Below are 24,148 nucleotides of genomic sequence, written 5' to 3' on the forward strand. Positions count from 1 at the left end.
TGCCCGCCCCGCTCCCCTCCTCCGCTGAGCAAGCCGGCCCTGCGAGGCGGGGAGCTGCGCCCCGCTGGCAGCGCCCTCCGCGCCGTCCCGCTCCCGCCGCGCTCGGCAGCCGGTGCTCGGGGCTCCCTCCGGCCCCCGGCTGGCGCGGCACGAAATACCATGGCAGGTCGGGTTAGAAAAACCATTCAAGTGAAGCGTACGGATCTTAAGGGCGGTGGTAAATAACACCAAACATAATAATTATAAATATATATATGTATGTATATATATGTGTATATATATATGTATATATATATATATATACACACATGCATATATATATAGGTATATATATTTGTTCCCATGCGTCCTCCAAAGGTTTCTTTTTTTATATATAAAAGATCCAACACAGATTTCATTGAATAAATCTGAGATCTCCAGGTGCAGACGTTTGAATAGTCAGTGCCAGAACCCCATGTTTTCCTTTCCAGCCGATTTTGCTTGGATCAGGCTCAAAAACCGAGTGAGTCTCGTGGTTTTGTTTACACTGAATGGGGAGGATAGGAACGGTGCCATGGGGCCGTCTTTCATTAATATACAGTGAGGATTTTGTCTAAATTACTGCTATGAATTTCACAGTACACGCTTTCAAAAGCCGTCTCAGGTGGCCTGATGAAACGTGATAGCGCCTCTGCAAACAGATCTACTTTCTTAATAAAAAAGGAAGGTGTGTGGGGGGGTGGAGAAATCCCTCAAAAATACAGAAAAAAACCCCAAACCACCGTACACCCTCATAACAGCGACAACAAAAAATAAAGCTCAAGCTGGAGTATGGTCTTTTATTTTAAAAAATATCCCAACAAAAAACAAACAACCAACTTCGTTCCCCAACTCTTCCCACCCCCTCCCTTGCAGAGTGAGATTGTTTTGTCTGGAAAAAAATCCAAAGTATAACAAGGGGAGAACAGTTAGTGCTGATTTTCATTTGCATAAATTTTCATATATTTTGGTGAAAATAATAGACTAGTGGAGAGCGGGGCTTAGTGGAGTCAGTGCAAAGGAAAATCTTAACATGGATCGTTTCGCTGGAGTTGAGAACATGCTTTTTCCCCCCTGTCACCTTATTAAAATCAAAAATTAAAAAAAAATTCTCTAAATCCTGGGAGTTTGATCGGTAAGTGTTTTACATTTTTTTATCTACTTTTGTTTTCTTTAAAATCTTCTGGATATATATTTTCAAAAGCTTAGGACAAGACAAGGAAACCCATGGCAACTGCCTTGAAGGAAACAGGCTGGAAAAAAAAGGGAAAGGGAAAAAAATCCCACCAGCAACAAAAAGCACCTTAGTGAAATATTACATAAAAAGCATGGATTCATTCCAAAGCTCAAGGCAGCAAAGCAATTCTTCAGCGCTGGAAAGTCTTTCTGGTTACTACTTCACTTTTCTGGGCACTGTTAATTATTGTAGCACCGAGACTCGGGGAGGCTGGGCCGGGGCGGGGGGGGTGGGGGGGCGAGGAAAGCTCTCGAAAATATTACAGATTTGTGAAGGGGAGGCGAGGCAGAGATGCGGGCTGTGTTCAAACGCTGCTTCGGGGGGGCGGGGGGTCGCCCGGCGGGCGGGGAGGGGGCCCGGCCGGTGCAGCGGGCGGGAGAGGGGCCGGGGCCGAGCTGACCCGAGCACCTGCCGGCGGAGGGACGGACGGACGGACGGACGGACGGACGGGAGCGGGGGAGGCCGGGGAAGGTGTGGAGCGGCGGTGCACGCACAGGGTTAATATTGTAACTAGGGAACAGACGGTTAAGCACAACATCTAGAGCTCTGTAGTGAAAGTCCATCAGAAAGAGTATAATCAATCAAAACTAACCAGGACATCCCTTCATTTTATTCTCCAAGGAGATTGGGGCTGGAGGATTACAGACCAGATTTCACTTTGTTTCTCTCTCTTGACAATCTTGCCTGTCTCTCGGCTTTCGCCGAATCCCATGCAATTGCAAGGTGTAGTCTAATGATCTGAAACTCTTCTATAGCGTTTGGGTCAGTGTGATAAATAATGTGATAAACAATGTAGGATTAAATTAACAGGCCAGATACCGCTCCCGAAAACTTTACCGAACCTTAAATATCCCATTAAGTGACTTTAATTTGTTTTAATTTTACCTTGTTTTTTTGCATTCATTTTTCCTTGCCACCTCTGTTGCTGCTCTTTTGGATACACAATAGCTGGTGATCATTGTAATTTCCTAGAATTAGTTACTTCTTTGGAAACGGTCGATAGCCAAATCAATAAAATGGCTTGTAAAACTACGGAGGTATAGGTTTCAATTTGGGGGGGAGAAGAATCGCTCATTTTCCACTTCTTGTTGACGTGCCCAGCGTCTCTTTTGACTGGGGTTAACTCTGTGTGCTCCATCGGAACAGATGCCGTATAGAGCTGCTCCCTCAAGATCATTTGTTTCCTTGATGGGGGAACATTTCTGAGCAGAACATATTGGTTGCCATAGAGAAAGAAATAAAAGGAAGAACACTAGTCACATTAAGCTATATGTTTGTGCACTGGGCTTTAGATAAAAGGACCCCAGTTCAAGCCAGAGAGAACGGGGCCAAAGCAGAGCTTCTTAGCTTCACTAAAACTAGCTTTATTTTGTTTTGGACTTTTACGGTTGAAACATGTAAGCTAATTTTATTGGCTGTCGTTAATTTTATACGATACGGCTTGCTGAACAAAATCAACTTTGGGCGCGCTCCGCCTGGCCCCGGCCGGCCGCCAGGGGGCGCCCCGCGACGCCCCCTCCCCGCGCGCGGGCGGACGGGCGGGCGGGGGCTGAGGGCGGCTGAGGGGGCTGCGGGCCCGGCCCCGCCGCCGGCGCTGCCCGCACACCGGCGCTCCCCGCCGCCGGCACAGCGCCCCGCGACCCCCGGGGCCGGCGGGTGGGGGCACAGCAGCGGGGGCTGCCGGTGCAGGGGCCGCCCGAAAGTGTCCCAGGCGGTGCGGTGCCTCCAACGGACCCGAGGCCTGCAAGGAGTGAGAGCGGTAATTAAACACAGGCACGGGCACCGCAGCTCGGGGCAACCCGGAGTGCCACGCGGGGCTTTTTTTGTGGTTTTCTTCCTGTCCAAATAAGGCGCCTAAGCCTCCGGAGATGCAATAAAACGGCTCGGGTTTTTTACATTATTTAATATTTAATCGCTGTATTAAACCTGGAAAAGTGGCTAGTTTTCTTTTTCTTTTTTTTCTTTCGTTTTTCCCTCCTTCCCCCTCAAGCTGGCCACTCCTCCCCCCGATCCCTTCAGACTTAGCTGTGTGCGGGAGCCAGCGACAGAGGTAGCGCCGGGTTCCCCCCGCCTCCCGCCCTGCCCGCACCGGCCGCACACCCGGCACAACTTTCGCCGTCCGGGACACTCAGATTAACGACCTCAACTAAGCACAGCATCGGCAGCGACCGCAGTTTAGCTCCACACAGCCCGGGTCTCAGTCCCTTCCCGAGCGCGCCTGCCCTCAGCCCTTACTCCTTTCCTCTGCTTCCCTCGCTAAGAGGGGACAGAACTGAGAAATTTAGTTGGTGGCTTTTAGTTTTCGGGATTTTTGTGGGGGAGCGGGTTGTTTTGTTTTTTTGTTTGTTTGGGTTTTTTTGGTTTTTTTGGGTTTTTTTTGGGTGGAATTCCTGCTCAAACACGGCGGCTTCTCAGCCCCGCGCCCCCGTCCGCGGGCAGGACACAGGGCACGGGCGGATCCCCGTGGCTGCAGCATCCTGCAAGGCACCTGCGTCCTCCCGGGACGGGCGGGGAGCCGTGGCCGCGGGGGCGGGAGCTTGGAGCCACTTTGTTTCCCCGTGGTGGAGCCCCAGCAGTTTCCGTGCTACAAGGAAAGTTTTATTTCTCGCCTCCATAAAGGAAAGACCAATTGGAACCCTGGAAATCACACAGCCCATAAATATGATAGAACCAGGCAAGATGAACTCCCCGCCTAAAAGCCTAACAAAAGCATAGCAAAAAAAAAAAAAAAAAAAAAAAAAAAAAAAAAAAGAGAGAGAGAAAAAAGTAATCAAAGACAGAAAACGACCTACAAGAAATTACACTTTTCTACACTTTCCATTTAAAGTGTTCGTGGGGCTTCATTTGGATAACGGAGTCAAGTCTCTGTGTGTATTGACCGTGAGGTAAAATGGTTGAGATATTTACATGAACAAAACTTTCCACCTACCGCGTTTGGCTCAATGAGCGCTAGGAATATTCCAGACTATTAAAACATATTTCCAGAGCTCAATTCTCCTCAGAAACATGGTCACTTTCTTGAGATTTGCAGTTTAGTGAACATTTCCCTCGCCTTGGAAGCTGGGGGGGGTTTGGAGTTGAAAGAGCCAGCAAAGTTCATCATCCCGGGGTCGGGATTGAGCGGATTTCCCCCAGCTTTCCTCTGCCCCCCCCTACCCCCGATCCTCCAAGCGTAACCTGCGTTATATTTTAAACAAAACAGGGTTTAGAAGCGCAGCTCCTCTGCTGTGTGCCTGCACCAGTTAGCAGCAGCAGGCGACTAGGTACCGCAAGCGAGAGAAAAACTAACGCTAAAACGAGCAACAAGTTAATTCGGCAAAAGTAAACTTTTCTAGCTGCCTTTGGAGGACTCCGGTCCGGCCAGGATTGCCGGCTCTATGCCTGCCGTGGGACCCCAATCGTAAGAGTGCTACAGAGTGCATTTTTTTCCTCCCCCTTTTTAAAATAAATGCCTATTTTGTCCTAATGGACGCCTTTGGAAAATGGATGTAGAAGAGATACTGTCATGGAAATAGTGAAAAGAAAGTGTTTACTGTATTTAGTATTCATTTACTTATAGTGGGAAATGATTAGGTATGTACTAATATAACCGTGGAGACCAACTGCCTAATTAGCATTTACAAATTAAAATGTTAAACATAAAGACATATTCCGTATACAGTCTGCTATATGTAAAACACATTCGTGCATAATACAGCAGTCAGCTGCAAACGTGAAGTTGACTGGCTTCCAGATATGTAGCGTTCTTGGCTAATGCGATCTGCTCTGGGTTTTGCAAGCTTACCCACGCTGTAGTTCATAGTTCTTATGACCACGTTGATAGCTGCACTAGGGATATTACACTAACCAATCTGGAGAAAATAGGAAAATACACAGATTACTTTTAAAGGCTGACGATAATAACGATAAACACAATAGGCAGGAGGATCATTTATCCATACCTTTTATTCTGAAGGCTTCACTCGGAACCTTATTTATTGTTTTGAGCATAACAAAGCATTTCGGCTTCTGTAATAAATTAGAACAATAATACAGAACTGCACATGCAAGGCAAGATTCCTTTATTTCCCAGCTGCATAATTTTGATATTACCCAACGTGTCTTGCTCAGGGTTCACCTCACACGGACTGTAATGAGAGTTGCCAAATGAATGGAACAATCTATCTGTTGACTTGAGCCCAACGTAGACACATTACATATGATGGAAACCTAATGCTCCCACCGATGTTAAAATCAGAGGGATACATAGTTTCAATCCAGACCCTTGAACATGTAGATTTTTATTAATAAGAATAATTGTGCATGTAGCGACATTAAAAGGGGATTTACAAGTTGGAGTCTTTTAAAAGAGACTGTGAAAACCTTAGCCCTGCTTTTATTAGACATGATATCATTCCGATTTGCGTGCTTGCCATCTCAATGGCGTTTCACATGTGATAAAAAAAAAATCCATATGCATTACATAGATTTTCTTTTACACGCATAAGGACTGGAAGTCTTTTAGTGGATATGAGGGTGAATAATTGTGATACACCAGAAAACAGTTCGTGCAGTTTGGCAGCTCTGATTATTATTATTAGATTTTTTGACATTTGAACTTGTCTATTGTCTGAGGAGCTCAGTGCAGATTGCAGTAGGTCAGCCTTAAGGCTGCTCTTTTTGGCATTGCACACAAACATGCACACGCTGTCTGTTCTCCTTGTGTGAATGCAGCAGCTAGAGTTTTATCGTGCTTTTTTTTTTTTTTTTTTTTAATGCACATCTATTTATATTTATCTAATCCTCTTGGGGTTTTCACGGTCCTGTGATTAGTTTGTACGTGCCTTCATTTTACACCCATTCCTCCAATCTATACATTTGCCTGATGTTGGATACTTTTAAGTACTCAGTCGCTTTTACAGCAGTATAATTCCAGCATCACGACGTTTGATAAAAGGGACTTCAGTAGCCCTGGGATTAAATGACATATTTCCCCGCAGCTTCGCTCAACTCCATCATGACTCCTACAGTCAAAAGTTAAAGTTATTCATCATCTCCTTGCATTTGTTCCCTCCTCCCCTCTCTAAATTCAGCCCCACCGCCCGACTTCTGAAACAATTTCTCGCCGCCTGCCAAGAGTTAGGGGGGCAGCAGTGTGGGGGGCGGAGGCTGGAACCCGAAAGCCCGCAGCCACCCCACGTCCCCGGGGGGCGACCCCCCTCCCGGCCTTTCCGCGGGCGCGGAACCGGCCGCGGCCACGCCAAGGTCCCGGCAAACGCCCTCCCGGGCGGGGCGGCAGGAGCCACTTCTGAGAAGGAGAACGCGAAATAGGGGTGGATCCCCCCCGGGGTGGGAGAGGGAAGAGGAGCAGGAAAACTGGATCAAACCCGATAGGAAAGTCAGTTTGCACTGGGAAAATCTAGAGATTGTGTCTAAATAACTTTTCCCTGGAGTGATTTGTGCGTTTTGCTTTCCTCTCTAGTTTGGTTGGTGTTTTAAATTGAGGCTCTTTCCTCATCTGCTGGGGTGAAGACACTCGGTCCGAACAACGGCCCATCTCTTCTTGTAGCAGTCTGTCATTTAAATATGTATCTATATAGGTATGCATACATCCAGGCATATACCTCTGGATTTGTTCCCCCCTTCACTTCCCTCTTCCCTTTTTAACAAGAGCCTGATAACGCGTTTAAGGCTTGTTATTTGAACTCTCTGATCAGCATGCAGAAATGTAATTGCAACGTTTTTCATCAGGAAAGAAAAGAAAGGGAAAAGGGGGAGGAAATCCCCCCGCTCCCCTTCACACCCTTACACACGCAGGCACCCAGTGCTCTGTAATCGCTGAGTCACCGTATTGGGGGTCAGTGGGTAAACACGAAGGAGAGAGCAGCAGCTTATTGAAAACCCTGGCGCAAACCGCATCCCTCCTTATCTCCAGACGGTAGATCCCTCCCCTCCTTCTTCCCCTGGATTTATTACTCCGGACTTGGGAAAGAGTGGCCCGAGTGCTGCCAGAGCCCTTTTTGTGACACTGCATGTCCTCCTCAGGCGCAGAGGGACCTGCTTTGTTCCGGCAGGGTGGAAGGAAGAAATTCAACATTAAACTGCTATTTGGGCTGCCGGGAATAGGCGTTGTTTTGTGGGCGAGAGGGGAGAAGGAGGAAAAGGGGGAACAACGGCCAGTTCACCTAGTGATATAAAGAAATCTTTCCCTTTCTCTGGGGCTGGGCTCTGATCTGGGCATATTTACTTCTGTTTAAACGCTATTGTTCCTGCCAGCCTTTGACACAAACAGAAGGGGGGGGGAGCCGCGGGGGGGGGAGGTGGTGGTGGTGTCTGGAACAAAGATGCTCAAACCCCAGCAACCCCCAAAGGCAGAGGAATACTTCTTTTTTTCCCTTTAAAAACGTATGTGACAAGTCTTTCTCTTTGATGTTGCTTTCTGGGTTCCCCCACTAGCCCTGTGAGCTGAGTAGAGTGCCTAGCTGTGATTCACTTACCAGGGCCCGTTTAGAGAGGTACATGTCCCCCCCAGTAGGTGCCAGGGAGCCTTGGAGGGACAGCTTCTCCAGCCCCTGGGTCTGAAGGAGAAGACTTGAAATCGGTTTGTGGCAAGCCCTGCAGTGGGAAACAAAGAGGCAGAAATGTTGGGAGCCCAAGGAGGGCCTGGAACACAGAGAAGCATTGAGCTTCCCAGAGATGCTTCAGCTTCTCAGCGGGGGACAGAGCAGAATCCTTTTTGGGCCGTCTCTATGCATTTGAGGGCTGGACTGTACAGCCCACATTGAATCAGAGTCATTGTGTGTAAATGAATAAGTGCACATTGTTTTGAGATGCTGCTATTGTATTTGGGGTTGGGGGGAGGAGAAGGTTATATTTTGTGTCTGTGTGTGCATGTGGGTCTATGTGCTTGCGAAAGGTGAGTGCAGATTGCAATAGTTGCTGCTCTATTTTTGTTTGTCAAACAAGGCCCTTCTCTTGGGAGAGGGGCATGTGGCGGATCCCAGCCCAGGATTACATTAATCAAAGCATTATTTCCCCAGGGATGTGCAGCACAAATGATAGTAAATCCTAATAAAATTGGATCGCTGAGAAATTGAACGCTTAAAGTAATCTGCTCTGCCTGATAAAAACTTCAAATTTATAAGATATTATGCATCCCCACCCCCAAACACCTTAGGTATCATCACTATGTGTGTATTATACAACTATCTGTAGGAGAGAAATCACTGTTCAGTTTAACAGGCCCATCACTATTGAATATATACATAGATATAAATGTGTTTGTATGAGCATGTACACAGATATTGCCCACACACACATGTGCAGAGTCATAAAAGAAGCTAAAATATTTATGCACGTAACAATAATGACTATGGTCAATATTGTCAGGACTTCACAAGCAAGCAACAGCTTTGCTGTGGCAGGTGCTGTAGAAGGCTTGGACAAGGCTGTACATGGTTGTGTACCAGCACTATAATCTGGCCTGGGGACTTAATTCTCTCTTGCTTTTTACTGATACTCATTATGGACCTCCATGATAGCACCTGTGGTCTCAAGCCACTGAGCAGCTTTGCTTTTTAAACATGGGACCTCAGGGATGGTATGAAAATAATAAAAAAAAAATTAAAAATATGTGAACATGAGTATTTGAAGCTGACTTTAGAAAGCTTTTGAGGGGATGAGCTTCAGAAGGAAAATGTGTTGGACTGGATGGGAAAAGTTGAAGGAAGGAAAGGTATTCCCAGGCCGGTTATTAAGTCTCAGACATGCAGCATACTGTGCCCTCAGTCTTTCAGCACAGGGCCAGGCCACCACCCTGCTGGCATGGGCCAGAAAAGATCAGGGTAGCTGCTGGCCACTCGATAGCTTCAGACCCTCAGTCTCTGCTACTTCCTCTCCGCAGAAAGAAAGTTTATTTTTAATTGCTGCCAAAGGACATAACAATAGGCTCAAAGAGATCCACTGTCCAGCAGAAAATTTGCTTTCTCTCCCCCCCCCCCCCCCAAGATCTCTGTGCTTCCGTATGTGTAAGGGGCAGAAGGCATTTCCACTCACCCAGCTGAAACTCTTTGAAAGGCTGTGAGCCTCCCCCGGCGTTATAAATGCCGATCATTCTTCCTACCCTCGCCGTCCCGGGACCCTGTCACCCCGCGGGAGCTGGCCCTGCCTCGGGCCCCGTTCGTCTCGCCCCCCCCCCCACACCCGTCCTGCCTACTGCTTTGTGGCCGACGAGTCCCGGAGTCCTCTCCTTGCCCCTGTCTTTTCTGGCATCGCTAGGCAGACTGAAGGCGGCTTATCCCTTTTCCCAGCGTGGGGTTTTCCTTTCCCGTCCCGGCCCCGGGGGCTTGAGGAGAAGGGCGGCCGGAGGTGGTCCCAACCCCGCCCTGCCCTGGCCTGCTGGTATCTGTCCTCCCTGCCTGCAGACAGGGAAGCGACGGAGGGGAGCTGAGCCCTCTCCCAACCCCGAAATGACGCAGCCCCTGTTCCAGCATCGTCTCCCGTTTGGGCTGGCTCCATTTCAGAAGCCGTCTCCCTCCACCCCCTTCTTCCCAGCCTTCCTCCTTCCTCCTCCTCCTCGCCTCACCGTCACTCTCAAACAACCCCCCCTCCCCACGCCTCGCTTCCCCCCGCCGCCCCAAACTCCTTCCTCAGGACCGTGGGATGCGGGTGAGCTCTGGTGAGAGTTGCCGGTCTCCATTTCTAAGCGGGGAGCCGCCGGGAGCGGTGAGGCAGCCGTGACGGGGGGGCGAACGGTCGGGGGGTTAGGGAGGCGATGACTGACGGAAGGAGGGGGGGTCCGCATCCCCTCTCTCCCCATCTGGAGCGGCCGCTGCTCCCGGGAAGGCGCAGCCCCCGCGCCCGCCGCCCCGGCCCCGCGCCCCTCGGGGGGCAGCGCTGCCCCGCGCCGGCGCTCCCGCACGACTCCCCTCGCCCTCCCCCGCGCGTGTGCGGACGGTGCGGGGACCCACTCACCTCGCCGCTGACGGTGCCTTTTCTCACACCCCCCACCGCCCCAAAAAAATAAAACGACAAACAAAGACCAACTATTTGCATAGCGTTCGGCACCCTCGCTCAGTATTTAGCCCCACTTTTTTTATCACCCGTCTACCTCCGCCCAGACCGACCCTTCTGCCCCACCCCACTCCCCCGCATCCCGGGTGCAACCGGATGGCAAAAATCAAAGCTGGCTCCAATTTACCCCAGTTGTCTTCCTTTGAACACTCATAAGGTAGGTATGGTGGGATGCTGCGCTCCCACTCCCCATGTGCTCAGTGAGGTGCCTTCCTCTCCACCCTCTCCCCCCGCTCTCTATTCCTTAATTGGCTGTATCTTGATGTGCACTTGTTTTGTTTAGCCTGTTTTACCATTGCGGACGAGATAGGCAGGAAAAGGAGTGTTTGACTTGGTATGTCTCTGATTTTTTTTCCCCTCTCCCTGCCTTCCGAAGTTAATTTGCATTTGAGGTCTAATCCATGTTTCAAAATTCTGCCATTTGAGGACCGTATAGGAACAGGGCATTCGTTTCTATTTTTGAGGAGGAGCCTCTCCTGCATTTGCTCCTTTCTGTATAATTTCATTGTGTTCACAAGTGACAGGGATTTGCATCAGCTGTTTTGCAATTTATTTTTTGAAAGAGTTGGATCAAATTTTCTTATTTTTAAAATTGCCGAGGGAGCAAATACTAGGCATTAGAAAAGGAGCATACATTATTAACAATGTTGCAAACTTAGTCACAGACTATATATTCATATATATGTATTAATCTGCATTCCTTGGAGTTGGATTTCTGCCTCCTGAACATCTGACTTTGATGAGAGAAATCAGTCAGAGAAAGTCAACTATACAAATGCTAAAGTGTATTTATAGTTCCTCACATCTATTTACAGGTGATTTTACTGCTGTTTGCTACTTTTGCTACAGCACTTAGTAATTATTCTCTTCAGCAAGGCATTTCATGGGATTAGATGCTGCATTACTCATTAAAGTTTTCATTTTATCCAGGTGTAACTTTCATCCCTGGAAATAGCTATGAGGCCACGTGGACTTTATGTAAAAAGTATAAAATATAAATGAACATATAAAAAGATTGGATTTATCCATGGTTCTTTCAGTTCTTTGGATGTGATGAAGAATCCATCTATGTTTAGGACTTTATGGGTCCTTTAAGGACTTCTTTAGCATATTTTATTTGTATCTATAAAATGAATTTTCTTTTTGTATGTAGTGAATACATGAATGGCATATGTTGCATAATATGCATATGAGGCCTTTCAAGTATTTCTGTATGCACACAAATTTATTTTTCACAAATGTATGTGTGTGTATATGTATGTGTTTATACATGTGTGTGATAAAAAACATGCTGGAAGAGAAAACTGCCCAAAACAAAAAATATTCATAAAGGAAAAATCATTAAGGTAGTTCACTGGGAGTTGGTATCTGGTACATTGCAAAAATCACTTTAGTTTCAAACATTACAGTAAATACCTTCATACACCCCCATCTCAGCATAAAAATCCCTCTGTGTGTATTTGCCCTTCTAGAACTAACTAAATGGGACTGTGAATTATGCCTAAAAAGATGCCACTGATATAAAAAACTTATAAAATAGTAATGGAATATGGAATTTTATATAGTGCCAACAACTTTAGCACGATTCTTGGCATAAGCAATTTAGAGCAATTTTATTTGTCTGAACCAGAATGATATTACAAAGTGAATTAATAGAACATTAGTACTGAAAAAAAGAAACAGTTCTTCCTTTGAAATATGAAGTGCCACTAACTTGAGATGAAACCTGAAAGTCAGTGAATAATATATGGGAAATATTAATATTTTAAATGTATCATATTTAAAATTGCTGTGAACTTAAACAAGATTTCATATCAAGAAAAACCAAGTAATTCATTTTAGGTTCTAATCTTATATGCAGTGTTTTACAAATGAAGCAACTCACTAAAGGAGAGAAGTCAGGTATGTAAGCATATCTTGTTATTTTGCACATGAAATATGGTCATTATGGAATATAAATTTAATTTTGGAAATGATAAAAAAGAACACTTATTTTATTTTTTCTACTATGATTCAAGAAAAACATTTTTAAGCAGATGATTAATTAGATGAAATGGACTGATATGGCCCATAATACCTGTATGGGCTTTTATACCTTGTGAAACCCCACCACAATGGGACCTTTATAAAAAGTATGAAGTCAAGTAATGCAATCATATTTTATATTTAGAATGGGAGCTGATGTGATTCAGTTTAATGTTGTGAAAAAGTGGGCCCTCTGGCACTTGGCATTAAATTATTTTAAAATTACTCCTTCAAGTAAAGTTAGTAGAAAGACTGTACCATGGTTGAAGCCCAGCACTAAAGCTCAGGGGCAAATTGGGTGCTACTCCTTGCCTTGCCATCCGTTCAAGTGCAGACAAGGTGTTACCCTTGGTCCTCTCCTTAGTTAAAGGTCTATTGGCTCCAGTGTTTCACTGTCCTTCTCCAACGAGTGGGTACAGCTCAGCATCTGGAAGGCAAACCTGTGCTGCTCAAGATGGGCCAAATCTTGCTTGTCCCATTCATTGAAGCTACGTGGAGTTTTGTTTGATTGGAATGAGCAGGACCTAGCTCTCATTCTGCTCCCTGAAATATTTCTGTTAGGCCTTAATGTCAATGGAGAGATTATTATTACATTTATATGACGTGAATGGAGTTAGGTATGAGTGCCACACATATCTTGCTTGCCCTTATGCCTCGCCTGTCTAAGGGTTACATCCTACACACTTTGGCTAGTGAATCAGGCCAGCAATAATTGTGGTCACTACATACTGATAAGTAGGACATGCATTACTGAGCATTTTGAACGATCAAAACCCCCTTACCTGCGTCTTTGCATCGATGGGAAGTGCTGGATGTGTGTGAGTTTAGCAGAAAGGGCAGTTGTGTGTTCTTGGAAAGACTTAAGGCTGCCATGAGGACTGTCAGCACTTGTGAGGTGTCTTGTTGAAGGACAGCAAAAGCCTGGTTAGTCTGTAGACTGGTCCCCACAGAGCCAGTTGCTCCCACCATGAGCTGGCTGCAGGTGCCACAGACAACAGAGTGGTGTTGGTAGGGAGGGCACGCAGTTATCACTTGCTACACAAGCGGATCTTTTTCTGTCCAGTTTTGGCCAAAGCTCTGGGACATTTGCTATGGTTCTCTCAATTATCTCTCATTAATTTCAGTAGCTTGTGTTTTCATTACAAATGCCCAGTGTCCTTTGGAAACTTACTATGGGTATTTTAAATTCAGAATAACTGTGGTGAGAAAAAACCCATGCTTTTCCTTTCTAAGCAGCTTTACCATTTAATCACAGTTTGTTTAAATATGCTTTTCTCTGCTGTGAAATAACCTTTCTTTCCACATTTATGCGCACAATCCTAACTCATAGCAGGAAAAAACATTTTAAAACACTGTGTCATGCTTATAGGATAATTATTAATCTTGTCAGAATAAAAAGCATACTAAAAGTATTTCATACAAAGGTTTGTGCCTTAACATTTTTGAAAGTTTTTTTTTTTTTTATAATCAGAGATGTCATAACAGGGGGAGAAACCACATATAGCATGTAGTAGAAGTATAAGACTCCTAGAGGACTGTTTAGAAATACACAAAGCTTTTTTTTTCTCCTTTTGGTTAGCATACTACTTGATGATAAGGTATGTTTTTATTTTTATTCCTGCTTGTATCTTACAGTTCTATGAGGGTGACGGGAAGGTACAAATTCCAGGCTTTAGTTGTTATATATGATATAAAACTAAGAAAGAAAAATGTTCATGATACATATCTGGAGGAAGAAATACACAATAATGCAATCCGAAAGAATAATTATTTGACAATAAACTCAATGTTAAATACAAGCAGAGTAATATTGTCCTAGTGAGAAATATAGCAAATAAAATGATACTACAAAAAGACACTTATGAAACTTCCTCTATGTTTAGAACTCTTCCAGTTGAATTTTCCTTTTTAATCATTTGTTACTATTGAGATATGATTAGTGAACAAGCCAGTCAAAACTTTTCTGTCTTGATTTTCTTATCCCATATCTACAAATCCAAAAATGCAACTTGTAGTAAATTCACTTGATGTTAGGAGGGTCATTTTGCTGCTTGTTTGCTTGGATTTTACTTGGGACTTGATTTTGCATACTCTAACTCATGCTGAAATTTCTGGTGCATGTGAGCAGTGTTTATTTGGTCATCTACTTATTGCAAGAAGGACAGCTTTTTCATACTGGGGATTCTGATAGAAACAGAGAAGGGATACTGCAGGAAAGTGACTATTTTTCAAGGGTATTGGGCATTCATGCCTTCATTTAACTTCAGTGATAACTGTGAAAACAGTATTTAAAAAAAGTGGCAATTTTTCTTCAGAAAGTCAAATGTCATGGAAATTTGACTTGTGTAAGTCTGGCTATAATAAATAGTAAAATTCTATAGCTGGAAATGTCTGTTTTTATCTTTGCGTGGGTTTAGCATTAGCTATACATATATAAAATGAAAATGTACCTTTCCTCATGTGATAACTGTTTGCTTTGCCTTTTTCTTCTATGAGGTAGAAAAAAATTATTAAAACACTACTGCCCTGAAAAAAAAAAAAAGACAGAAACAATAGAAATCATTGTTCACTGCTCAGTTAAGAAAATAAGAAGTCTATAAACCGGAGAGGGTGAATTATGATTTTGTAAACTGCTGATTTGCCTTTCTGAAATTAGGATTCTTGTACTAAAATCTCTTAGCTATTTTCATAACTATTAGGAAAGAATAGGATGCAGATTTCACACACCTGTTAGAGGGACAGCTTTTTGCACTGTGACACTCTGAAACCTAAGGAAAATATACCAAACTTTTCGGGGAGCCATCAATGGCTGGGGAGAGGAGGGTATCTGTACATGCTTCTGTGCCAGTGAATGCTGTAGCAGGTTGTGTGCACCGGGGGCTATGGGTTTTCTTTTCAGAAGAGGACTAGCAGAAGAACCAAAACCCATGACTAGTTATTGATCAAAGTCCCCTCAGCGCAGAACTTTCAAGTTTTGGGATCTGTTTTGACTGCATAGTATTGAGCTGCAACTGGGAAAGGAACATTCCAAAGCTCTTTACACCCCTTGTGCCCACACTTGAGAAATAATTCCGTTGTCTGAAAGTGGTGGTTGAAGCTGTGACCTCCTCCCAGCAATGCCCAAGACAAGCTGGCCCCACAGCCCTCAGCAGGAGCTGGGGTCTCTGGGATGGGAGGGCTGCTCTGTTGTGCGGAGCCCATAGGGACATGGCTTCCCTCCACATCCCAACGCCAACTTTGCGCTTTGGTTTTGTCTCTAATCTTTCTATTGCAGTTTTTAAAATTTTAAATCCTGGCTTCAGTTAGAGATGATTGGACTGTGCTCAGCACTGACTGTCTTGATAGGTTTGAAATTCCTGGAAAACCTCAATACTGGCATTTTCTAAAAACAGTAAGCAAAGCACACTGGAATATTAATAGGTGAAACATTTTAAAGGGGCAACATCACATTGTAATTTTGTGAGTTAAAACATGTTGGCTAGGGGCAGCTTGGGGGAGTTGCGGTAAAGCCACAAGTGTTCTTCACAATTTAAAGCTTTTGCATTTTAATTATTTCTTTTTTTTCTGTCAGTGTAAAAGATCCCTGGAGACAATGGGGCTGTGACACTTAGCAACAGGTTATCCTCAATGTGCAGGGAGCACCATAAAAACCACAAAATGGACACACAGAATAAAAAACAACACCCGCTTCCCCTCTTCCTGGTTTCTTTACTTTCTGGTGTTAGAGTAGTTACACTGCATCGGCGGTGGGTAAAAAGGAAAAAAACCCAACCAAACAGATGGAAATGTTGTCTCTAAGCTGACAGAGCCTCTGCAAATTTGCTTGAAGGACTATCTTAAAATAATTATAATAATACAACATTCTACACTGTTCTGGAATTTATTTATTTAAACACAAATTTATGGAGCTGGTCACACACTAAAAATTGGATAGTTTGGTACTGTAAGTTGCTTTGGTATATTTTTCACCATTGTAATGAGCTGCAGGGAAACAAAGGAGGATGTGAATATAGGGCAGTTGGTATTTAGATTTGGGTGGCACTTTCACGCATTGAAAATGTCTTTTAAAAAAAATCTGCTTATCTTCTATCATGCTATTGAATTGTAGAAGGTGTTGAGATAGAGTTGGAATTATTTAATAACCAAAACTAAGAGTGTTTTCTTGCAGTATATTTCCTATATTTCTCATTGCCAACCTCTTGACCGATAAGGAATTCTAAGGTCCAGGCTAAATTCACCCATAGGGTAGAACGGGCTGTTGGAGAGTGAGATGATAGATGGATCTATTCCTCACCTTCCAAACCCAGTTTCTTTATAAAGCAGTAGAAAACAAACCTTTTCATAGTGCATCAAAAAGCAAGCTCAAGAACAACACTACAATCACACCTTTCACGGTATTTTTTTTCAGGCATCTGCCCCTGATTTTAATCCAAAGGAGCTGCTTTTGGAACTGGCGTGTCCGGCTTTGGTGTTTGCCTGCTGAGGAAGAGGTATGCCCTTTGTCCCTCACCTGCAGATGGCTTGGATGCTTTTACTTTACCGAGGCAAGCACTTCCCAGTGGGCAGCATTCAGAAAGTGCTTTTCATAGCATTAGTACAGAACCAAGTTACAAAAGAATATTAATCTAATACATTCCAAAATTCAAATATGTGTGATTAATAAGCATTATTATCTATAAATAAGGCTCTAATGATACTTTGGCAATGTTGTAAACACAAGAATCAGAAGCAATTATTGTCATTATTGTTCTGCAAGTACCTTCCATGAATACCAAATGGATATTACTGTCCAGCTCTTTGGCACATAGAAATCCTGTAAAGAACAGTTGTCAGTCAGTAAGGCCTGGCCGGCTGCTGTTAACTACATTTGTTTAAAATGTAGTGTACCTAAAGACAAAGCCGGCGAGTTATTGAAAGCAAGATGACTGATTTAAAAAATTATTCTTTGTCCTTTGCAATACCCAAAATTATGTTAAATAAAGCCTATGACAAAGTTTTCCCATCCTATGAGATTAACTGTCTGTGTGATGGTTGTGATTAAAAATGGAAATGGATTCTCTGACAAAAACACTGCCCTTCTTTGTGTGAAAGACACAAAGGTGAGGATGTCCCAGCTGAAAGGTGGTGTGTAAATAATGACAACATCCCCCCACTCTCCAGCTGTAAGAGGTAACTCAGGTCTAGTTTTCAAGGACACAAGATGAAAGGGGTCTTGATCCTCGTCACATTTACCTCTCCCCAGTTTGTACAGGTCCCATAGACTGGAGTCACGCTGGCGGCCGGGTCCCACTCTCTGTGACTCCCCCACTCTCCTGCCTTTGGCAGTCTCACCTCCCTCACCAAACCTTGCTGCTTTAGACGGCGCCAGCCAGCAGTAGCATTTTGTGGTGGGTGTTATGTTGTTCTTCGGATGCCAGGGTGTCATTGCGAGCGGGAACAGTGTGGGTCTGACTCTCCGAATATGCAGAAAGAAAAAGTAAAAAAAAAACCCAACCAAATCCCAAACAGTAAGCTTTACTTTCCAAATGTGTTCAATTCTTCTTATCTCTCCTTGATATTTGGGGCGTGCAGCACCCTATACCATGTGGTTTAACATTTTGTTCTCTATTTGTAGGTCAACATTTCCATGATTAAACTTCATCCTTTATTCAGCCTGTTCTGGCTAGGCTTTGCAGCACATGTGATATAAGCTGTTTTCACAGCTAGTAGGCCAAATCTTACTCTGAATAAGGGAGCCAAACATATGTGACTGAGTCAGACACTTAAATCAACTCCTTGGTAAATGGGAGATAACTCCAGGTGCAGTGATGAACACTGAGAACCAAAAAAGTGGGAAGGGCGGCCAGCGTTCCTCTGTGTAGGAAAGGAGACATCCTATGCACACCGGCAGTGAAATCATAGCCCTACCCAAATTTTGCTCTCCTGCCTTTGTCTGATGACACAGAGCCCTCTTCACTGAAGTAATTGGGAATTTTTCCATTCAGGGTCAGGCCAGCCTGGGGTAGGCTCAGCTGCAGCTGGGCATGGAACAGGCTGTGCAGGAGGGGGACGAGGCAGCAGGAAGCGAGCCCACCTTACATTCGTATCACACACAAGGTTGCTGGGGGAACATGGAGCACTTCACCTACAGCATTATGTTTCCTTCATTGCCCTCCCCTCATCTCCCTTACTGATCTCATTTACAGACCAAGGCTGGTGGCTCTTCTTTCGCCTGGTGGCAGGTATCGGTTGCTCTAAGTCCATGAAGTTGGACTGGGCAACCTATCCACTTAAATCAGTGGAACAATTCCCAGAAGCACTGCCATCCAGAGTGAGTGTGACCTACCAGTAACCCTTGGTGCAGAGGATTTTTGTTAAAGGACTCTGCCTGCAGGGCCAGCAGCCCTCCTCCTGTCCTTCTTTGCCATTGCCTGGTAATTCTGTTAAGTTCTGGGAAGCCTAAAAGGTTCATCAGGCACAAACAGAAGTGTCGGAGGAGGAAGGGATGTCATAAATTATCCAGACCTGCTGTGTGGTTGCTGTGTGATGTTACAGCCTTCACCAGAGCTGGACTGGTCTAGGCTGTTGGGTTGCTCTGCAGCAAGTACCAGAGTGAATAGCAGGAGAGCTCCTGCAGGAGGTCCAGAGAGGACCTATATTCCTCAAATGGACATAGCTGTACCCATAATATTATAGAGAGAGGACTGTGCTTCATATATAATTTGGTGATGAATTGCAGCATCACAGAGAGGACTTGACAACAAACCATTTCTGTAGGAACAAGCACTTCCAGAGCTACACTGGGGCTGCTTCCCTCAGCTAAAGGAAATACAGGCAACATAGCAGGACTTGCAGTGACTTTTGTTTTTCTTTTTTTTTTTTTTTTTTTTGTTTTAATGGCACCCATTCTTTAGGTTTTGTTCATTTGCTTAGGTTTTTTCAAATAGCTTTTTTTTTCATTTAGGAAGAAAATCATATCCTGCCCAAAACTAAATCTGCTTGCAAGATCTTCAGTGAAAAAGGTCAAATGGTGATTACTGTGGCCTTTTGAGTACTGTGTTATTCATAGTTTAGAAAGTCCTGTCCTGATAAGACGCACAGTAGACAACACATATAAGAAGAAGTTTATGCACTAGTCTGAGGTTTTGAGGACATGCCTCATGGCTGGGCAAATCCCTGGGCATTCATGTGGACATCGGATCCACTTCCCTACCATTACATGGGAAGAAAAGCCTGCTGGCTACAAGATGTTGCCAAGGACTTCATAGAAGGCAGGTGCCTTCTGTGCTTGTCATGCTGTTAAGGGATGCTGTGCAGAATGAGGCACAGAAGTAGATGATCTGCTCCAGTGTGCCCTGGGGACATGGAATGGTGCAAGGCAGAGGTAGGAAGAACTGCACACTCCTGGAAAGCAAGAGGGAGAGTACCATGATTCTGTTCTCACTGGAGTGAAAGTTAATCAAGAATATGCTGGAATAAATCACTATGTGCATCAAAGATACATTGGTATCAAATTAATGGAAAGGAGAAGGGAATTTAGGACAGCTAAGATCTTCTGATAGGGTCAGGTGACCTCCCTGTCCTTAGGTCTACATTTTGGAAAGACAAATTGTACTTTGGTTTCACTTTTAAATGTGTAAGCCAAATTGTGATGCTTATAGAGACCAAGAAGATTGGAAGAAGATGGGGAAGTCCTGTAATCAGGGAGCGAAACGATTGCAGCAGGGTACGGTGAAGTTAAGCAAAAGAAAATTAGAATTTTTCTCTCCAGTTATTTAGACAAAAGAAGTAAAATCTCCATTTTCTTATGCTTAAATAACAGTCTCCCTCTTCCATGGTATAAAAGATCCCAAGATCATGCAGGAATGAATTAAGACTGTGGTAACAGACATGATTTCAAGTTAATGAAGAGACAGTATGTTTTGTATTATCTTTTCTCTTGTTTTTGATTGCCGTTTTTGGGGGGTTGATATTACTGTAAGTAAATACATTTGTCTTTTGTTTCATTTTCCCCCTGTGACCTATTTCATTTAATTAGAAGGAAATGCATAATAGGAAATGAGTATCATCACACTGGGCTCCATCCAAAGCCCATGAAATCATCAGGAACCTTTCCCGGGCTTTTCACTATTGCTGCGTCCAGCCCAGCAGAAAAGAGGGGCTATTTCCACCTTATCTGGAAGAATGTATGCTGTCAGTGTAAAAATATTACAGTTCTTATTTTAAGGTCTGGCCCCAATACTAGGGAAGGATTTTGCTACTGCATGTGCCTCTCTGTGCCACATGTTTCACATCTGTGGCAGCACATTAAAGGATAAAGGTTCCTAAAACTTTACCTCTGAATATACATATAAAAAGAAGATAGAAATTAAGGAAAAGATAAAAGATATTGATGGAAGTACAGGAGATGCTCTTTAACATGCATATTATTGACTCAATAGATTGTTACGGCTTCAGAGCTATTAGGGTCTGCTGTGTCAATGTGTACTTAGGGACTGTTTAATATGCAGATGGTTGACATGACAGACTGGAACCATTACAGTCTATCATGTCAGGGGGGATACATGAATACGCACTTTGCCAACACTGTAAAAAGTCCCTTTAAAATGCAGTAGCTGTTTTTTACAATAATTTAATAGGTTTGGTTCTTTGGATGCCCGGAGACTTGAGAGTCTGGATTTATCAGCAACAAAATTTATTTCCAAATTAAGTCATTTTCCATGTGGAATGTGCAGTCTGGAGGACAGGGTGTAATCTCAGATACACAGCTCCTATCAAATCTTGTAAAATTAGCTACTGCACTTGTGCATGGGTAGAAGAGATCAGAATCTATCTGTCGGCATGTGTCTTTTTGAAGAATATAGTTTTGTCTTTTTGAGGGGTAAGGGAGAATGTCGTCTCATTTTTCATTCAAATAATCTTCAGTAGCAATTAAATAGCTTATGCTACCTAAGAGATCAGTTATTACAAGATAAGCAGCATGACAGTTTGGAAAACTGAATAAGTCTTTGATTATTTACTAAGTTTTGATATCTGCTATTTGCCTCAAAATGCTAAAAAGTGAAGTATAAGATACAAACATGAAAGGCTCATTTGATCATCATAAGGAAAGGAATCAGTAGTTTTGCTTTTCTTTTCCTCAACAACTTATTTTTTATTAAAATAGCAAAGCCAAGTGTTGTGTTTAATAAGATATATTTTTTTCATTTGAATATCAAATGGAAAAATACAATTAAAATATTTCTGCTTTTACATTAATCATAGGCTATATTTCAGCAATGCATATATCTAAGAAGCTCAGCATACACATTTGGTATATATTAGATTCTTCTAACAGATGCCCAGACCTCTTCCCCTGATTTTTAATGTTCTTTCTTATGGCACTGGTCCAGGGACATTTTAATTTGCAAGCCTGTGAACTTGGAAATAATACTTGTAGTGGGGCATTATGTCTAGTCCATTCCCTCTAAGTTTATTGTCCTGTGTCACCTAGCTCTGATTTTAGCTGATTTGCTGAACTGGGTTGTATGGTGCAATTACAGCACAAAATTCACTGAGAAAAAGCACTCCGCCTTGCAAATAATAGTAATTGTGCAATATTATAAAGACCTTTCCTCTTATCTGTGAGAGAATTGGGGAACAAATTCCACAAAAATTTGCAATTTTAGGCAAATGTGATGGCTGATTTCTGACAGCTCCTTTTACTGCCTGGTGCTAACGGGGAGACCATAGGGGCAGTCTGGATGTGGTGGTGATGGGCGAGTGTGAGGAGGTAGAAGGTGCAGAGAGCACATTTTCCATAACCTATTACTCAAGTGCTCCTGGGTCTTCTGTGAGATTTCTGCAATGACACAGGAAAGCCAGGAAAAGCTTAGGAAAAAAGAGAGGTCTGGAAAAGCCCAGGAGGTGGCTTCTTCTTATGCTGAATTCGCCCTGTGCTGACAGAGAGGTCCCTAACAGAGATACCTCTCCCTGGTGCTGAGTTACCTCTGCAGCAAGGGAGGACCAAGCAGCAGAAGCCTGAGCTGCAGGAAAATGTGTCGTAGCTTCAAACCGCATCAGTACCTGTGGGGAAGGTGAGCTTTGCTCCCTCCCCAGCTCTGGGACGGTGGGCACATCCTTATGGCAGTGGGTTGTGACCATGGCTGTGGGAGTGGCAGCTCCCCCAGCCCTTCTGCCCCCACCTCTGGCCTCATGTGACTCTCCAGGCCCCTCTGCCCTTCTCCTTCCCCAGAGCAGCCCCAGGGAAGTTCCATATCCCTCTCTGTGTTGCCCATGTGCAGAGAAACATCATCAGCTGAAAGAGGCACATATGAAGGTATTATGTGAAGCACTGTGATACCTGGTGCTAATCAATAAAGCAAAAATGTAGCTTTTTGACAGCACTTGTAATTTTGACTATTGCAATGGTGTGCCATTTCTTTGAATGCAGTACGCTTCTGTGCCCCATTAAAGCATGGCTGGCATCGCTTTCAACTATTCACAAATGCTGAGATGTTGAAAAATGTAACATTTACAAAAGATACATCTGGTGTATATTTACGAGGCTCAGGAATCATTTAAATAGTGCCTGTGCCATCACCATATTAGGAGAAAAGTTAGTCCCAGCCACATATGTGAAATCAGTAGTCAAATGTGTGCTGGTTGAAAGTCCATTGCTGTGATATGGTATTTTGGGGTATTAAACGTGAAAATATCAACCTGAGTAAAATGCTCAAATTAGATAAATATAGACCTGCATAACATATGTGACAGCTACCTATAGGCACCTGTATAAACAGTGTGGTCAGAAGAGGGTTATGGGTTTTGAGGGATAAATGCTTAAATTTTTTTTTAAGTAAAGCACAATCTTTGGCTTCTCATTGTCAAGTGTCATCATACCTTTGTTCCTGCTCTTCAGTGGGAATTGTAAGACCTACCTTGGAATCGAGGAAAAAGCTATTGAACAGCTTCCTTTATATCACATAACATGTCAAGGACAAAAAGGTGTTTGTCTCCTCCTGCCAGTGCAATACCACTTAAGTTACATTTGTAAACTATTTTTTAATTAATGTGACGGGTCATGTTTTCACCACACTAAGGCAGGAAATTCAAGGTAAACCAGATACTCCCTTTCTCAGTCACACAAACATGAATTAAGCATGTAGCATGAGACTTAATTTCAATTTCTAGGTCTGTAATTGAATCTAGCTCAATGTGAACTCTTTTTTCTGTACCATCACATTGATATCTGGATGTTAGTGACATTATTTAAAGCAACAAATCAACCTATAGGACTGTGTTCAACTATATGTCGTTTGACATTAAATGGAATAAAAAAATGTTACTTTTCTCTAGGGGCAAATTTGTTAAAGGGTTTTCATCTTTTGTCAAGATATTTAATCTTGGAATGTTACAAAAAAAATGCACAGTTTGTACAAGTGCAGATTTCTGCATGCACAATTTGCTTGATTGCTAATTTGGCTGAACACACTTAGCTTTAGCACACACAAATGAGAGAGGAAAGATAATTTTTGTATATATCCTTCTGAGTCAAGTGTGAGTCGCTGGACTCTAAGGGAAGTAGGTATCCACTTTTGGGGCTGAAGGCTGTCACTCTGGATCACCCTGTACATCAGTCTCAGTTCCTGCATGCCAATGAGTACAAATCCTAACAATGAGCTGTTGAGTGATGCCAGCAGAAATGAATGTTTCTGAAAGCTTCAGGGTTTTTGGAGAAAGCAGCTGAAGCCAACTCTGTGGCACTCACCACTGCTGCCTAACTGAAGGAGGGCAAGATTTTGGCACAAGCCTCCCATGTAATGGACAGATTTGAACACACCTTTGTTTTTAAACAGG

The 24,148-nt window shown here is 43.7% G+C and overlaps 1 protein-coding gene across 4 annotated transcripts; it reads right to left on the reverse strand.

Annotated features, from left to right (window-relative positions):
- Nucleotides 1–1,498: 1,498 nt before the first annotated feature.
- LOC135446514 (insulinoma-associated protein 1) lies at nucleotides 1,499–10,654 on the reverse strand. 4 transcript variants are annotated; one of them, XM_064710362.1, is made up of 5 exons: nucleotides 9,290–9,496; nucleotides 7,732–7,849; nucleotides 5,197–5,263; nucleotides 5,040–5,106; nucleotides 1,499–2,996 (listed from the first exon to the last, which is right to left on the reverse strand). In XM_064710362.1, the coding sequence occupies exons 4-5, from the start codon at nucleotides 5,053–5,055 to the stop codon at nucleotides 2,710–2,712; spliced, it is 303 nt and encodes a 100-aa protein (XP_064566432.1). In that variant the 5' UTR covers nucleotides 5,056–5,106; nucleotides 5,197–5,263; nucleotides 7,732–7,849; nucleotides 9,290–9,496; the 3' UTR covers nucleotides 1,499–2,709. The 4 variants fall into 4 exon arrangements, 1 of the variants encoding a protein (XP_064566432.1); XR_010439832.1 differs by lacking the exon at nucleotides 1,499–2,996 and adding an exon at nucleotides 3,198–3,955; XR_010439831.1 differs by lacking the exons at nucleotides 1,499–2,996; nucleotides 9,290–9,496 and adding an exon at nucleotides 10,434–10,654 and having other exon boundaries at nucleotides 4,768–5,106.
- Nucleotides 10,655–24,148: the final 13,494 nt, after the last annotated feature.

The sequence above is a fragment of the Zonotrichia leucophrys genome, chromosome 1 (assembly GCF_028769735.1).
Source record: "Zonotrichia leucophrys gambelii isolate GWCS_2022_RI chromosome 1, RI_Zleu_2.0, whole genome shotgun sequence".
Classification (NCBI taxonomy): Eukaryota; Metazoa; Chordata; class Aves; order Passeriformes; family Passerellidae; genus Zonotrichia; species Zonotrichia leucophrys.